At 49.6% G+C, this 17,243-nt stretch overlaps 1 protein-coding gene across 3 annotated transcripts in view; it reads left to right on the top strand.

Moving 5' to 3' along the window:
• RALGAPA2 (Ral GTPase activating protein catalytic subunit alpha 2) overlaps window positions 1–17,243 on the top strand; it is a 72,790-nt gene that overhangs the window by 29,601 nt on the left and 25,946 nt on the right. For all 3 annotated transcript variants that reach the window (XM_033053656.1, XM_033053657.1, XM_033053654.1), the window contains 7 exons: window positions 221–407; window positions 613–1,390; window positions 1,653–1,724; window positions 2,680–2,803; window positions 2,904–3,059; window positions 8,954–9,112; window positions 12,373–12,500. In XM_033053656.1, the coding sequence (XP_032909547.1) occupies window positions 221–407; window positions 613–1,390; window positions 1,653–1,724; window positions 2,680–2,803; window positions 2,904–3,059; window positions 8,954–9,112; window positions 12,373–12,500 (1,604 nt within the window). The remainder of the gene's footprint in view (window positions 1–220; window positions 408–612; window positions 1,391–1,652; window positions 1,725–2,679; window positions 2,804–2,903; window positions 3,060–8,953; window positions 9,113–12,372; window positions 12,501–17,243) is intronic.

Here is a 17,243-nt window from a genome sequence, read left to right as displayed (position 1 = left end):
GGAAAATAATCTTTGCAGAAATGCTGGGATTGTTTGAGGTGAGCTGTTGAAACAAAGACAAACCCTGTTAAAGTACAGAATCAGTGCAGATGGAGACTGTTAATTTAGAAGTGCTGAATTTGGACCTGGGTGAGTTGTGTGGTGTGTCAGAGGGGGGGCCCTGCCCTCTGGCTCTGCTGGGGACTGTCCCAGCTTGGTCACTGGCTCTGTGCCCCCGCAGGTCCTGCACTGCTGTGTCAATGGCTCCAGCACCTACACGCAGCAAAGCCACTACGTGCTGAGCCTGGCCGACCTCTCCTCTGCTGACTACGACCCCTTCCTGCCCCTGGGGAATGTCAGGAGCTCCTCAGAGCCAGCCCAGTGCTCCTCCTCCACCGATTTGGGCAACCTGCTCACCGTGGCTGAAGGTGAGGGCATGCCCAGAGCATGGGCTGGGCCATGTGTGGGAAGTGGTGCTCCAGGTTCCATCTCTGCCCTGGAAATGTTCCTTCAGAGCCGGGCATGGCTCTCTCTGGGTGGATTCCGGTTGCCTCTGTGATAGGATGTCTGAGTTGTTTGCCAACGCAGCTCCTTAAAGCAGATTTATGTTTGTGCTTTCCTGTCTGGTTCCAGAGAAGAGGAGGAGGAACGTGGAGCTGATCCCTCTGACGGCGCGGATGGTCATGACCCACCTGGTGAACCACCTGAGCCACTACCCGCTGAGCGGGGGCCCCGCCGTCCTGCACAGCCTCCTGAGCGAGAACCACGACAACTCCTTCGTGGAGTCCTCCGAGCTGTGCTCCGAGGTGTTCCGCAGCCCCAACCTGCAGCTCTTCGTCTTCAACGACAGCACTCTCATCTCCTACCTGCAGATCCCCGCCGAGAGCAGGGCGGGCGCCCCGCCGGGCGCGGCGCCCTCGGCCGTGCGCGTCATCGTCAGGGACATCTCGGGGAAGTATTCCTGGGACGGCCACGTGCTCTACGGGCCCCTGGAGGGCTGCCTGCCGCGGCACAGCGCCGACGCCTTCGCCTTCACCATCCCCAGCCAGCCACAGGCGCCGCACGGGCTGTGCCAGGAGCAGGACACCCACGTGGAGGAGGGCGAGGATGCCCTGGACCAGCTGCTGGAGCGGCTGGGCAGCAGCAGCCCCGAGTGCCTCCCGCACCCGCAGCGGCGGCTGAACGAGCCGGCGCCGCCGCCGCGCGCCATGAGCCCCGAGCAGGAGCGCGCCATCACCGAGGCGCTGCTGCGCCAGAGCGCCCAGGAGGCCGAGTTCATGCACAGGTGCAGCTCCCACTGCAGCATGAGGCTGGCCCCGCAGCAGCCACCCCCGCCTGCCCAGCCACAGGCCTCCTTCTACTTCTGCCGCCTGCTGCTGAACGACTTGGGGATGAACTCCTGGGATAGGAGGTAGGAACAGGGCATCCAGTGCTTAGGGCACTCTTGTTACCCCCAGATGTGGACACTCTTAAGAAAACCAGGATTGTGTAGCTGGGGGTGAGAGCAGCGCTTTGAACTTCAGCAATTACTCAAAATAAACACCAATAGATTGCGTACATCAACAATGCTAAGAAATCATACCCTGTTAATTCTCTCAGCTGTTTGCGTGATGAAGTGCTGTGTCTGAACCGTGTTGCGTTTTACCTTCAAACCTTTTGTTATTTATTTTTAGGAAAAGCTTTCACCTGCTGAAGAAAAATTCCAAGTTGCTGCGAGAGCTGAAAAATCTGGATTCCCGCCAGTGGTAGGTGAAGTGTGCTGAGCACACAATTGATAAGGTTGTGTTTCTCGAGGAAGGATGAGTCACCAGAACCTCATTCCTGCCAAATCCAAATGCTGGTATGAAGACTGGGCTGTTTGTTTCTCCAGAGTTCTGTGGAGAAGCCGCCTGTGCTGTCACATTCTCTGTGTACCGAGAATTCCAAATCAGTGGCAAATAATAAGATTTTTTTACAAGTTTGCTTTAGCTGAGAAAGAGGGAATCAGGCTGGTTGTGACCTGGGTTCAGCTGACACAAAACAGTATTTTCTACAGGGTGAGCCCTGTGTCAGGAGCAGTACTTTGAGGGGTGGCCTGCCCGGAACTGCTCCCCAGCCACAAAGTGGCAGAATGGAGTTCTGAATGTTAGGTTTTATTTTTCATTACTTGACACAGAGCTCTTTGAAGAACATCTGCAGCATTGCAGAGTTCTGATTTTCTTCTAGCCCAACAGTTTCCACACCAAATGTGCTTTGCATGTTTTCAGAGAAGCCAGCTCTCCCTGTCAGCCTTGGAAAACTCTGCCCAGGGTGTGAAGGTCAATGATGTTTCTTCTGCCTTGTATGTCATCACCCTGTAATTAAAATTCTGTAGGTCGAATTATGCTGCCATTAACACCTGTGCCACCTCGCTGTCTGAGCAGTGCTGCACAGATCTGAGTCATTAACCCTGTAATTGGAATTTGGTCCCCAGTTCTGTGGCTGATGCACAGGAGCACCAGGCTTGACTCTGCTCTCAGAACTGGGGTGTCCCTCCGGTGAGGTTTTGGTGGCAAAAAAACGGGGGGAAATCTGAAAGTGTGCATGAAAGAAATGGACATAGGGAGCTAAATGTGGGCACACATTTAAATAGTTAAATAGATTTGGAGTGCAGGGGGATCTGAAAGATAACTTTGAGCTGAAGCTTGTTTAACTTGGGTTTCTTTTTCTGTCCCCTGGCAGCCGTGAGACTCACAAGATCGCCGTGTTCTACATCGCCGAGGGACAGGAGGACAAGTGCTCCATCCTGGCCAACGCCAGGGGAAGCCAGGCCTATGAGGATTTTGTGGCTGGGCTGGGCTGGGAGGTAACAGCCATAATTTAGACAAGCTGCCTCGTTGAGGGTGGCACTGTGCAGTTTTTAATTCACAAAAAAACTTTGCTGTGTGTGCCTGTGTCTCCCTCAGGTCGACCTGTCCACGCACGGCGGGTTCATGGGCGGGCTGCAGCGCAACGGCAGCACGGGGCACACCGCGCCCTACTACGCCACCTCCACCGTGGAGATCATCTTCCACGTGTCCACCAGGATGCCCTCCGACTCGGACGACTCCCTGACCAAGAAGGTAAAGGCTCTGCAGTGCATTTCACAGCTCTGCAGCCGCCAGGCGCTTCCCTGAAAACCACACTGGCTGGCCCTGGCAGGCTGTCCCTGCCGTGCCACGTGGTGCTCTGCAGCTGGGTTTAGCTGAATTAAATGGCATCTAAATTCTGGGTTCTGAAACACAATTAACATTTCCATGGTAGCCTCAAATGCCACCGTGAGTAATAATATTAGCAATGATTTCATTTGTGCGTTGTCTGCCTGCCAAAACTGCTGTAGGTTGGTAGAACAAAGCGACCAAGTGCAGCATCATAAAACCTTCCAGGCGGCTCTTCCCATGTGCAGCAGCAAGGGGAAAGGGGCTGGCAGCCTCAGCAACTCAAGCCAGTAGCCAGTTAGGCACAGCTCTGACAGGCAGCCAGAACCTAGCCCAGAATCCTGTTGGTGTTGGTACTCGATGGTTTGTCTTTGCTAGCAAGGAGAGAGTTCAGATTCTGCTGTTGACTGGCTCTGAAAAATTGCCCAGGGTTTTGTAGCAAAGTCAGTTTTGTCTTTTTTGTTGTGATAACCTGTCATTCAAAAAGAAAAGTCAACAAAATGACATGTTTCTTTTTGTGTATGTAACTCACTACCTTCATGGGTACAAGGCTGTGGAGGACAGTGCTGAGTGCTTCAGGATGGGGCAGTGCTGTGTAGGACAGGGCTGTAGAGTCTCTGTGACCACAGCAAGGTGAGACTGTCTGTATTTTTGTTGTTCCTGACCAGTATTTGTCCAGCTGCTAGACCAGAACTCCAGTGATGAGTGATTTACAGTTTCCCTAGGCAACACATTCTGTATTCCTGTGCTCCACAAAAATCTCTGGTAGTGCCTACTTTGCCTCAGTTTAAGCCCACTGATTCTTACCCTATTTCACATGGATGTGAAGGGCAGACTGTCTTGCAGCACACTAATGCATGTCTGAGAACTGCTACCAGGTCTTCCCCAGACTTACTTTTCCTACACAAACTGTGGCTGTTTATTTAGTCTCACCTTCCCTTGCAAGTCCTGGGTTTTGTGGAAGCCTGGCAGAGGCACTGGGGTATGGTCTGGCTGTTGAGTAATCCATCAGGAGAGGAGAGCACAGCGTGGCAGAGCTTCCACAAGGGGAAAAATGGGGTCTAGCTGCAAACAGGCCACTTATTCTCCTGATTCTTATCTGTGTTAGGGGTTATCACACACTCTGAGGGTCTCGCTATTCTATTTATCCTTCCTTGTGTTTGCTCTAAGAGAATTCCTTCTCTGTGAGAAACAGAAAGCAAAAGCATTTAGTAGCTGTCAGTCTCCAAGTTTTGCTGTGCCAGGAAACCAGGCCAGCTCCAGCACATGCTGTCTGCAGAAAATAACTGCAAAGGAATTGCTCTGGGACCTTTTCAGAAAACCTGAGATCTGCTCTAGGGCTGGGATCAAACTGGGAGTTCCAGTCAAGGACAAATCTCTGAGCAAGCTCCTGGACCCAAGCAACTGCAAACAGAGGCTTGGACCAGGGGACTTCCAGAGGGTTTTTCAGTATGTACTCATTCATGGCTCTGTTGTGGGCAAACATGCAGTTCTGTGCAGATCAGCACGGATTGCTGGCAGATTTTGCACAACTGCAGCTGTGAGGGGAGAAAAGGTGCATTTCAGAAGCACTGCGCTTTCTGGAAGGTGGGCACCTCTCTGGGCTTAGGTTCTTGCCTCACATTGTTGGGGCACATTGTCCAGGTTAAAAAGATTATTTCGTATTTGTTACTTCTTTCCATCGGTGCTTTTGTTTTATGGGAGTGTGGGACAGAAAGATGGGAGCCCATGGCATTCATTCAGTTCCTGCTCCTACCACACAGCCGTGCCTGGTGATACAGGACAGTGGTGCTGGGAGGAGAAAACCTCATCAGGATGCAGTGGGGGTCACAACTTCTTTTTTCTTGCCCTCCCTCTGGGATCTGAGGTCCTCCTAATCTCTGAAATCTTTGTGCTTGCTGGGGCTTCTTCTCTGCTTGTTTTGCCTCAGACCAAGAGAGGCTTCCTCCCTGTCAGCACGCTCCCAGCTGAACAGAAGGACTGACCACCTGCTGGCCTGGGGACCCGGAGCAAGGCCATAAATTCTGGGGGCTGGGGAATCCAGCAGATGCAGTAATTTTCCCTAAATATGCTATTGTGGTTCTTTATTTTTGCTGAACGCAAGGATAAATTAAGTTCTGGTATGAATTCCCCAGAATAAGTGTGCTTCCACTGGGGATGAGCTTGGCCCCTTGTTTTTGTGCAGTAAGCTGTTGTTTGCAGTCTGCATTTTTTTATTTGAGGGATATGCTGACATTATATTGCTAATTCAGGAGAGAAAAAAAAAAACAAAGAAAAAAAATAAAGAAAAACACCTCTCCAAATAAGTCTTGGCCCTGACAGAAATCTTTTCTAGTGGAGTAAACAAAATTGAGCTGATCTCTTACTGCTGCAGGGTTCAGCATCGTTGGTTCCAAACTTTATCTGCCTGTCTTGTGGCAAGAGTGAAAATCAATCCCAGGAATGGCATCCTGCCGTCCCTGTCTTGTTCTGCTCAAATTGTGCCTAACGGTTTAAAGATGTGCTGCCGAATTTCCCAGTGATTTATTCCATCTTCTCCGTTGTCAGAGCGGAACTTTTTCAATTCAGAAATCTGGTTGCAACCCCATACTGAACTCTTGCTCCTTTGCTGCAGAAATTTGTTAGCTGGGGCTAGATTAGATTTTTAGCAGCTAATCTGACTGCTGTAGGGGTTTGCAGAGTGGGGACAGAGCTGTGCTATTGGATTTGTCCAATTCATTTGACTCCAGGACTATAATTGCACTTATGTCTTACAAGGCTTTTATGGCCTCGGGCTGGCGAGCAGCAGAAAAACAAATTGGCAGTGATACAGTGAGAGTGAAAGGGAATGAAAGGCACACATTATCAGTCTCCAGGCAGCCCTGCTCTGGCAGGAAGTTTCTCGGTTAATTTACAAATAAAACTTAGATTTTAGGATGGGCGCGCAGTCAGCCAGACAATGGGGATGTCAGGCCTCGCTGTTACTTAGCAAAAGTAGCAGCCATGCCTCCCCAAAAGCAGGAATTCTTCAGTCAAACAGACGACTTCTCTCTGGAGCCAGCTGGCTGTGTAATGCAATTAGCAGGGAAAGGAGGTCATGGCAGAGGTGTGCACCGTGACCAGTGTCAGCCCGGCACCCGCAGCGGGGATGGGGTGTGGGGATGTTGGGATATGGAGATGGAGATGGGGATGGGGATGAAGCTGGAGCTGCCTGCCCCAGGCTGGAAAGCACAGCCCCAGCACCCCACAACCAAACCTGTGCCCACCAAGAATTCCTGCGTGCCAGGGAGGACACGCTGCCATTGCCAGAGCTGCCTTCCCTCAGTGTTCACACAGACTGGTGCTGGGCTTTGCTTTTAAAACCAATCTGATTTCATGGCTGATTTGGTGTTTTTTTTAACGTAGCTTTTTTTTTTTCTTTATTCCCCCCCACCCCTAAACTGGGTGGAGAGCACAGCCTGGAGCTCTGGCTGTGCGTGCATCAGCCGTGGGGCTTTGGACATTTCAGCACAAGTTGCTCAAGTCCTTCAGGGCACTGAGTCTGCCCCACAGCTGCTGTTTTGAATAAACAACACAGGAAAATAGCAGCTGGCTTATTGTCACTGATGAGATTATTGTAACGGCTTTTTATCAATGGAGTTATCTCTCAATAACAAATATTTCTGATTGATGCCAATTTTTTCCTTTGTAACATTACACCTTGTAGCTGTGGTGCTTAAGGATGTGTGGCTTCAAAACAAGGGCAGTAACTCGAGCTGTGAAACAAGTCGCTGGCACACGCTGGGGATTGTGGCAGGCTCGCAAGCACAGCAAGTGTTGGTTCTCTGAGTTCCCTTCTTTGCTGAATTTTGTTCTGAAGGGTGCAACTTTATCAGTATTGTCATTGTTTATTATGTAAGTGCTAGATTATTTACAGAACAGTTCCTTGGGATTTTAGAAAGGACCCTTTAAAAAGGGTCCCCCAATCAGTATTTGGACATATTTTAATGGCTGTTTTTATAGCAGTATGTGCTGTTTCTCACCCCAGCAGCCACAGAAGGTGCAGCAGCACGGAGCCTTTCCTTCAGAAGAGCTGAACTGGGTTTGTGAATTGCCCTCTGACTGCGCAGGGGCACTGCCTGATGGAATTCTATGTCCACGTTTATTTGTTGGGCTCCCTGCAGCAGAGGTTGCTGGGTGCCACCATTGCCACCAGGCACCCTCAGCACCTGGGACCTGTGCACAAAGTCTGCTCACCAGAGGGACTTTGGGGCTGTCTAAGACCAAACTTGACATCTCTCTCCACTGTGGAGGTGACCTGGCTGCACTTGGGCACGGAGGGTGGGAGCAGGGTTCAGTCCTGGGTGTAAATTCCTGCTCCCTTTCCAACGTGTTTTCTCGTGGGTTGCTTTGTTTTTACTGAGCTGCTGCACAGGTATCAGGGTGACCACAAGAACTGCAATTTCTGCTTGCTTTGTACATGTGAGAAGCTCTAGTAATAGTAGTATTAATGTTCCCAGGTTTTTCCAAGACAAAAATGTTTTCTTCCAACAGACCTAAACAAACAGAGCTAAAATTACCTTTTATTAATGGGTGTAAATAAAACACGATTATCATCTTCTGTTTAATTTAAAATAAACTGAGAATCTCTGTCTTTCTGGGAGCTTGACTTTACTTCATTCTACTGGAACAGGAGCTGTAAGCCAAACTCACAGTTGTAACTTTTTGTGATTTTTTTTCACAGCGTGTTGGTTTTGCCACGTTTCTCTCGTGACTGAGGGGTCCAGTTTGCCACCAACACGTAGGAGTGAAAGTTTTTCCTTCTAAAGGCACTGCCTGGTTCTGAATAGGGGAGTTTCATCAGCACAGTGTGGGCTGATCCAAAGTGTGTTGGGGTTAGTTGTTATTTCCCAGTGAAAATCACCACCTTCTTTTCCCTTTTTTTCCTCTCCCCCCACACAGACTGAAGTAGCAGAGCTTCGTTTTGGCTTCTTTGTTCGGTCTATTGTGCACATTGTTCCAGGGGTAGCACCAAATTGGAGGGTGGGGGGTGTCTTTTAAGCTTTAAGTGGGACTTAAATTCTCTTTATGCTTGGAGCTGGCATTGTGTGTGTGGATTACATTTTAACTTTAAAGCTTACAGTTGAAACCATTGTGCGAGGCTTGTACGTGATTGCCAAATAGTTTTTGCCATCTGTTAGATCACCTCCAGCTCCTCCAGCAGCAGAGCAAACACACACACACACACACAGAGGCTCTCGGATGCTTTCTGTGTATGTCATGTTTAAATTGTGGCTGTATTTCGTGCAGCTCTGCTCCAAATGGAAAGCTGTGACTCCCACAGTATTTCCCATTTTTCTGTACTTCACTCTGCCCAGATATTGTGCTGACGTTTCAGGCAGGAGCCCCCTCCAGACACAGTCAGTGAGGAGGTGTTTGTGGATAATAAATTCAGTTATAGTGCTTCATGACAGGCAGTTTCTCGACACTCTGAGTCAAGGCATTTCATATTTCTGTGGCAGCTGCCTTATTTTAGCAGGGACACGACACTCCGTTGGCTAATGCTTTGTTCCAGTAATTCAGTTTTCCATCTTAAATCACTGTAGGTAATGTACATTTACATATCATGCTAATGGCTAGTTTGATAATGACTTAATTAAGCCATCAGACAACAATGAGTTCTAAATGAAGCAAATTATTGAGCTGATGCTTTCATGAGCAACTGGAGAAAAACAATATTTTAACTTTTCCGTAATGAAATATTCCTGCTATGGAGCATTGTAATTCAATTTGCGAGCCGTGACCCCCGGTGCAGCGCGGTTATCACTCGGATTAATAAAGAGCCAATTTGCCTTTTGCAGCTCCGCCACTTGGGGAACGACGAGGTTCACATCGTGTGGTCGGAGCACACGCGCAACTACCGCCGGGGCATCATCCCCACCGACTTCGGGGACGTGCTCATCGTCATCTACCCCATGAAGAACCACATGTTCTTCATCGAGATCATGAAGAAACCCGAGGTACGCCCTGGGCTGCCCTGCCTCGGCTCTGCCAGCCGAGGAGTTTGGGGTGGTGCAGGCATTGGGCATCCTGTCATCCAGCAAAGTACGGGAGGCTCACAGCTCAGACATCTTTTGGGAAAAAACATGTTTTTTTTCAAAATGTCAGAGGTGTGCGTGTGTACATCTGTGCATGAAAAAGCCACTTCAGTAAATGCAGTAAATTATGGATGCAAAAATATGCCTAAAATACGCTTTGTGGAAATAGTCAGTGTGATAAATGCCCTTTGCCTTGTGCCAGGGACAGTGTTTGTCCAAAGGAGTAGCCAGCTGTGGTAAATGCCTCCATCAGATCCCATACTGGCCAGCTGTAGTGACTGTTTGTTGAGTTGTGAATGATGGAGGTGTTGGATATTGATGACCACTGCTTTGTCACCCTTTCTAACTTTCCATTTTCTAATAGTGGGCTGTTGGGGCTTTTTTTCCTCTTGGTGTTGTGCAGTTTGGTGTTTGAGCATTTTAGCTGTTAATGTTCCATCAGGGAAATGAGAATTTAGCGTTGGGAACACGCTCGGGACTTCTCTGGAGCGGCGGAGAAAAGCTGTGTCATCTCACATATTAGTCAAAACCACCCAACAGGCAGCCAGAGTAAGAGCTAACTGGAAATTTAGTGTTATCCCTACATTTAAAGTACAAACCATTACAATGTAATAAAATTAATCCAGACATTTCCAGGGCAAGTGTGGCTGACCTTTTGTTCACCAGCTACTGACCCCAGGGTGAATGAACGAGCCTTGCAGAGAGAAATGTCTGTTGTTTGGCTTCAGTCCCTGGCATTTAAATTGCATTCCCTAATCGAATGAAAAGGCTGTCCTCTCTATCAGGTTACAGAATCCATGGCAACATTTGGCCTTTTATATCCATAATGTTAGCCTTTTTGTTTGCAGCCAAGTAGAGACACCTGGAGCAATGTTAACATTAACCGCTTTAGCATTAATAGCTTCATTATAGAAGAATTTCTGATCAGATAGCTGTTACTTTTGTTATGTTGCTTCAGCTTGTATTGTTTTCATTTTTGATCTCCCTGCTTGGCAACCGGGCAATGATTTGCAAATTTTTTTTGTCTTGATTAATTAAGCAATATAATTATCAGGAACCGTGCTGCAGTCTTTGCCCGACAAAGCTTGGGAGGGAAGACAATAGTAAGTCTGTTAGTGTGAATGCATTCCACGCGTCACAGATGCACGAGGATATTGGGAACAATGAGAGGAAAAGCTGCCTGCGAGAGGGGACAAAGCATGCCAGGCAGGCTCCGCGCTGCACATACCGCCAGGGACATGCTGCGGCTTCCCTGGGACACAGATGCCTCGTTAGATTGCGGCTCGTCATCAGAGATTAATTCTCAGCCATTTGGTACAATAATTTACCCATTCCCCACTCTTTTAACTAGTGCTGCTCGCTCTGGAGGGGAAGGGCTTTGTGCTCCCAAGGTTTATTTAACCTTGCCTACTTCTACGGCGGGCAGCAGCAGTAATGATTTTGCTGTCGGAGGTTGGAGCGAAGCAGGTGTTTGCGGCGGGCTGAATATTAATTTTTGCTTCACGGATAACTTGCAGTGACATTTGGAGCGCTCGCAGAAGGGGACCTTTCCCTGTGTTTTTGTAATGGATTCCTGTCAAGGCAGGCTGTTTGTGGGAGGTGCCCCGTTTTCCCGGGTGGGAGTTGGGGGTGCGGAGCACAGGGGGCTGTGCCTGGGCTGCCTCTGTAAATTCTGTAAATTCTGTGCTGCGGTGCTGAGAGAGCCTGCCCCGCTCCCCAGCTCCTGCTGGGTGTGAAACCGTCAGCCCAAGTGCTGTAAGCAAAACCTACTTGTCCAAAAAGCCCGGCAGGGAATTTCCCTGCCCCAGAGCATCTGCTCATCTGACTTTACAAATATCTGGTGTTTGTGTGCTGGTATCACTTCAATGCTAGGATGTTCTTAACCTCCTTATCTCCACTTTTACCTTCTTTTCTCTTGCTGCCGATGCTTCTAGACAGTGCACGGGATAAAAATTTCACCTAAAAGCGTTACTGCTGCCTAAAGAGGCTAAACTTGATGCTCCATAACATTGTCATTTTGGTGGCATCGATTTTCATCTGTCCCCTTCCCTTCCAACTGCCAGCAGTAAATTTTTAAAATTGGAAAGAAGGCAAAACCACTGTGGAAACATTTTACACTTTTCTGGTTTTTTGGGGGGTGGGTAATTATTTTAAGTAAAGGAATGGCAGAAGAAGTGTGTGCAGAGACAGCTGTCATTTGCAGATGTTACATTAAACCCAAATTTCTTCTGTAATTCATTGCCACTTCTAATTAGAGGAATTCCCTAGATGCAGGGGATTTATATTATTCCCTTTGTCCATTTATTGAATGACTGTCACAGTCACCCACAAGCAGTTGGAGAAGAATAATAGAGGGTATTTATTTATGTGATAAGCCTCTGTACAGATGGAAAAAATCCATAGCTTAAATATTGATAATTGCTCCTGGCTTCCATCTAGGGCTTTAGTTGGGGGGTTGGTTTTTTCATTTTGAGTCTGTGAGGGGGAAATGGGTTTGAACACTTGCAAGTACTGAAAGTTATCTATTTAAACATCAACATTTTCTGGGTTTGGCAGGCTCAGGTTTTGTGCCTGCAGTTCTGGGCAGGGTTTACTTTTAGGAAGCATCTCTTGTACGTGGTGTGGTGTTGGTGTGCAGAGCCCTGGGTCACCAGAGGACATCTCACAGGGGTTTCCTGGGGAGGTGGCCCTCAGGGAGCAGCTTTTGGGCACCTGTGACTGTCCTGAGCCTGTGTTCTGCCCCCGAGAGAGCCCCTGCTCTGCCTTCCACACACCTCCTTATCTTGGGCCAGCTTGGGGCTCTTTTCTCTTCTGTGAAATCCATGGCAGGAGTTTACAGGGGATTATCTGAAGTAAATACGTCTTTGCAAAGCCTCCTGCCAGTGCTGGAGTCAGCCAGTGAATCAGGGTCTCCTGTTGGGATCCCAGATGGAAAACAGCTCCTCATATCCACTGCCAAAGGCGTATTGATTGCAAATCCATGGATGGCCTCGGTTTCTAGGTGTGCAGAGCTCGTACCTAGCCAGCAGAACGTTCTGAGATATGTGTGTGCAGTGTGCTGAGGGCAGTCATGGGGGATTTAAGCACTCACCACCGTGGGGGATGGATGTCACACTGCCAAAACGCTGTCCCGGTGTCCTGCAGCTGTCCTGAATCCTGCTTCTCTGTTTTGGGGTGCCCAGGTGCCGTTCTTCGGGCCCCTCTTCGACGGCGCCATCGTGACGGCCAAGCTGCTGCCCAGCCTGATCTGTGCCACGTGCATCAACGCCAGCAGAGCCGTCAAGTCCCTCATCCCTCTCTACCAGAGCTTGTATCCTTTCTCCATGGGGCAGGGCTGCCTTTGGCAGCGTTCTCAGCTGGAGCGCTGCGCTGCAGAGAGGTAGGCTGGAGTGGAAATCCTGGCTACTTCCTTTGTGTCCAGCTCCATGTTCTGGAGGATGTGCTTCTCAGGGATGGGAGTTGTGCCAGGTTGTGTTCCTGGGTGCTGCACAGCCCCAGTGTTAGCCCACCCCCATGCTGGGGGGGGTCTCATGATGCCATCATGCACTTCATGGCTTGTTTTATCCAGCATACTTTGCAAAAGTCCTCAGAAATTTAAAGTAGCATCGCAGTTAAACAGATTTGTGTTAATAGCTGATTGTTCGCTCATGGTAAAGCAAATGGTGGTGGTTGTGCAAACTGTGGGCGATGCCTGACAGGTGAGTCAAGGCTGGTTGTGTTTTCTTCTGTCTCTTGAGAGAAATCTAACAAATTCCTGAAGCTGTGCTGTGCAGAATTTAGCTCTGTCCGTCGTACAGACCTAGCAGCAGTTGGAAGAACGAAGCTGTCCCAGCCGGAGCCCTCCCATGTTTTGTTGTTGAGTGAGCAGCACTGCCCAGCTGGCCGTGCTCCTGCTGGCCAGGGGGATGTCCCTGAGGGTCCCTGAGGTCCCTGGGGTGGCAGGGCTGAGCAGACACCGCGGCACAGGGCTCTGCTCCGCGCGGGGCTCAGCCAGCATCTGTCCCCGCATTCTTTTCCGCCTCTTTCCGCGCCTGCTTTTGCACCAGTGCTGCCTGCAGTGAATCAACTGCCACTTGTCTGCCTGATAAATGGACGTGGATTGAGAAGGTCCTGCGGTGGGACAAAGGGGATGTGGTGGGCAGAGCCCATCGGAGCAGGAGAGGACGCTGTCTGTAATTCATTCTGCAGACAACGCTGTCTCTGAGGTGCGCTAAAGCCAGCCCTTGGAAAGTGCATGACTGTAGTTGGGATGAGGGCTGCAGGATGGAGTGAGGCAGAGCTGGGGAGGCTCTGCAGCTTCTCTCGTGTTAAAAAGCAGCATCCCTGCTAAGGGTCAGTGCCTGAAGACATTTGTGCTCCAGTGTGGTTACGAGCACATCAAACGCTGTGGTGCCAGTGGTCCAGCGGGGATGAGGGGCTGTGTCCGTGCTGCTCATGGAGCAGTGTCTGGGTGTGAAGAACCTGCAGGGGCTCATCCCTGCTCTGTTCATCCCTGCGTGGTGCTGGGGAGCAGGGGCAGCGCCTTGCCAGCAGTGACAGCTGAAGTCACTTGTTGGAAAGTCTGTAAACTCCGGCTACAGCTGCACTTGTCAGGGGCTGTAAGGGAAGTGTAATCAGCCACAGAGATTAATTTGCATCTCAATTAGGAAAGAGTCAGGAGGAAGCTGTAGGGTCTGTTGCTGGAAGGTTGTGGAAGAAATCTCATCAGGCACAAAAGGCTCCCGACTTGGTGCTCCAGCGAGCGGAGGACAATATCCGAGTCCGGTTTCCATGGGGACCGGGACCGCAGAGCCGCGGGAGCATCTCGCTGCCCGCTTGGTCATGATGACACAAATTCCACATTTCTCTTGGCAAGCTCTGTGAAAAAAAGGAGGTGGCTACAGCAGACCACACCAGACTTCTTTAATCCCCTTTTTTTACGTTTACGTAACGCTTTGGGTCTGAAGGCATTCATTAGGGCAAGGGATTGGTTAAAAACAATTCCATGTATTTCAGCTTCAGTTTGGAGCTGTTGTGGCCACAGGTTCTTTGTGTCCATCGAGGGGCACACGCTGGCACCGTGCAGGAGGCAGCCCAGGGTGCTGCAGGCACAGCTCAGCTGTCTCTGGAACAGCACAGTCCCTGCCGCAGTGCTTCCATGGGCAGGGCTGGCTGTACATCAGTCCGTGTTCCAAATTCCCGTTTTGTTCCTCCGTGGAGTGCTGAGGCTGAGCGGCTGCAGCCCCTGCTCGTTGGGACTCCTGCCATCCTTGAGTAGCAATGTGCTCCAGCAGCCTCTGCAGGATGCTGTTCAGGCAGTATCTGAATTTAGATGTGACTGGGAAATCATAACTAATAGGGTGACTTGAATTTTACAAGAACACAAAATAATATTTAAGCTTACTACAATTGTATTCAAAGGAATATGCTTGTGCAGGTTTTTGAGTGCATCTTTTGTATGTGCTGCGGAAAGGAAGGAACAGCCTCCCTCACAAACCAATTACTACATGTCATGACTAAGCAAGGGTCTGTTCTGGTTCCAGCAGTGCTGAATTTTTCAAAAGCTGGTGGGAGTGGGGCTGTAAAAGTGCATCTCCGAACGCTCTTCCAGTGTGTGTGAAGCGAGCTGTGTTCTGGGAGGGATTTCTGAACACTTGTGTGATCTGGAGTGCCGTGGCACTGAACTGCAGCAGAGCTCCTGTCTGGGAGCTGCTGTCTGAGGATAAACACTGGGGGAAGGCAGGGTTTGCACTGAGATGTTACAGGTCTGATTGGCAGCTGCTGTCTGAGCTGACAGGTTCTGAGCTCAGGTGCTAGTCACCCTGCAGACATGAAGGGTGGCTGCTCTGGCAGGTGTCAGGCACTTTGCTTGGCCCACAATTCAATCCTGGTCTCCAAGAAGACTTAGGGATTTGGGGATAGTGATGTCTGAGCAAAAAGCTCCCCTGAGAAATTCAATTCTCGCTGGCCAGGTTGTCTTTCCAAATGGAGCAGCTTCTTTTCTCCCTGGATTGAATTGGCTTAATTTAAAAATTGTTTCAGTGTTATTTTATCACCACTATGAGTATTTTTCCTCCACCACTGCAAATAACTCTTGTACTCCCAGTCCTTCCTGACTGGGATGCTAACTGAGTTTAGAGAAGAGTAGGAGATCCCAGTGTGTCTGTAATGCTCCTTCAGCTTTCAGGAGCTCTTTGCCATCTGCCTTGGGGAGGGTGGAGTGTGTCCCATGTGCCAGCACCAGTGCACTCCTTCCCTGTGTTTTTCAGTGGTTTCTGATAATCTTCAAATGATGTTCTTAGCAAGTCAAGCTACTACATGTACTTCGTCTGGATGGGTAAATAGGGAGCTAGTTCTTGTTGGGGTTTATTAACACATGATTATAAAATTATCTCTGTGCATTTTGGGATGCATTGGTTTGTTTTGTGGGCAGCAGAGGGGTTGATTCTCATTCTGCCTGTTGACTCCTGCACTGCACTTGGCTGTGACATCAGGTGCTGGAGGTCTCCGTGCAGGGAGCGAGCACAACGAGCACGGTGGGGATGAGAACTCCTTGTGTAACATCTGAGCACTGGATGTCACCATTTCCCAGCTCACAGTTTGCACTCCTTCTTGTGGGCCCGAGGAAAACACAGCCCTGGCCCTGGAGGAGTAATTTGATAAATTAGTAACTCTCTCCCAGTTTTCTCCACTGTAATGGCAGTGGTGTGCCTGCTGACCTGTGCCAGCCAGCGGCTCGGCAAGGTAAAACCAAAACTCCATCTAAACATGTAACAAAAAAAACATCCATAACTTGAATTCATTGCATCTCATCCAGATATTGACATACTAATATATCCTGGATGTGTTAATATCTGGAACCAAGAAGATTAAGCAAAGAACATCAGCTTCAAATTCTGAATGAAATCCCTTTCTTGGCTTAAGCCAATTTCTGATTAACCTAATAGGGAGTGCCTGATCTGCTTACCTGCTTTATCTGTGAAATAAAGGTATTTTCTGTGATGGACTTAATTGTGTGAATGGAATGGCTGTCAGATGTTCTGGAGGCTCGTGTGGTGTTTTGTGTCCCTCTCAGTGTGAGCTTTGTGGCGCTGGCATTTGGAGCTCTGCCGTGGATGCGAGGCAGCGTTTGATCACACCGGGGAAATGAGATGGAAAGCCTGTTCCTCCTTTCGGGGAGGGTTCACAGTTTGTCCCCTTTATTTCATCCCAAGAAGCGGTGCCCTCCAGCTATATCGGTGCTGACAGAAATGGCTGTGAGATTCTAAAGCACGTGTCACGGGAGCTGTGACAATTTCTGTGACACCTGACGGGTTTCACCGGAGCGGCCAGCACCCGTGGGGAGCAGCAGGTCCACCCTTGGCCAGGGGTGCCCAGGGGCTGTGATGGGTGCCCAGGGGCTGTGGATGGCAGCCCTGCCTCCATCCTGCACAGCCCCCTCCCCGATCGATGGCCGGGCTGCGTGTCTGCCCTGCCTTCCCTCCTCGCAGCCAGAACCTTCTCCAGGCAGCGATCGATGCCTCTAATCTGCTGCAGCCTGTAATAAGTCATGCGAGGCAAAGCTTTTAGGTGGCATTACATGGGATTGTGGAGGCGGCTCCTCAGCTCCCATTCATAGAGCTCTTCATGGACTCGCCGAGAATCCACTGCGTCCCGCCGGAGCGTATCTAAAGAGCAGGGAATGCTGCCGCAGGTCTGGGCTCATTCTGACACAGGTTTAAACTGCTGCTCTCTGGGCAGCACTAAATAAACCCGGTGGCAGAGGCTCTTCTTTGCTGGCTGGTACAAGGGACAGTTCCAAAAACAAACCTGGAGTTAAGTGATACGTGTTTTTAAATGAAAAGTGAGTTCACTGTGTGACATGTGTCAGGGAAAAAAACCCAACAAAAAAAACTCGAGCTCGGATTTCTGAGTGACATGTGTACTAGTACGAGTGTGCTGGTTGCAAACAAGGCTCCTGAAACACAGCCACGCTTCCTTGGGCCCTGCCAGACTGTAGTGGCTCTTGCAAGGGGTTCACATTCTGTGTCTTTTCAAAGTAGTTTTGGGTGATTTTGCTGTTTCCCCCCGTTAC

This window comes from Catharus ustulatus, chromosome 3 (genome assembly GCF_009819885.2).
Source record: "Catharus ustulatus isolate bCatUst1 chromosome 3, bCatUst1.pri.v2, whole genome shotgun sequence".
NCBI lineage: Eukaryota > Metazoa > Chordata > Aves > Passeriformes > Turdidae > Catharus > Catharus ustulatus.
This window is presented reverse-complemented; position numbering and strand designations above follow the sequence as displayed.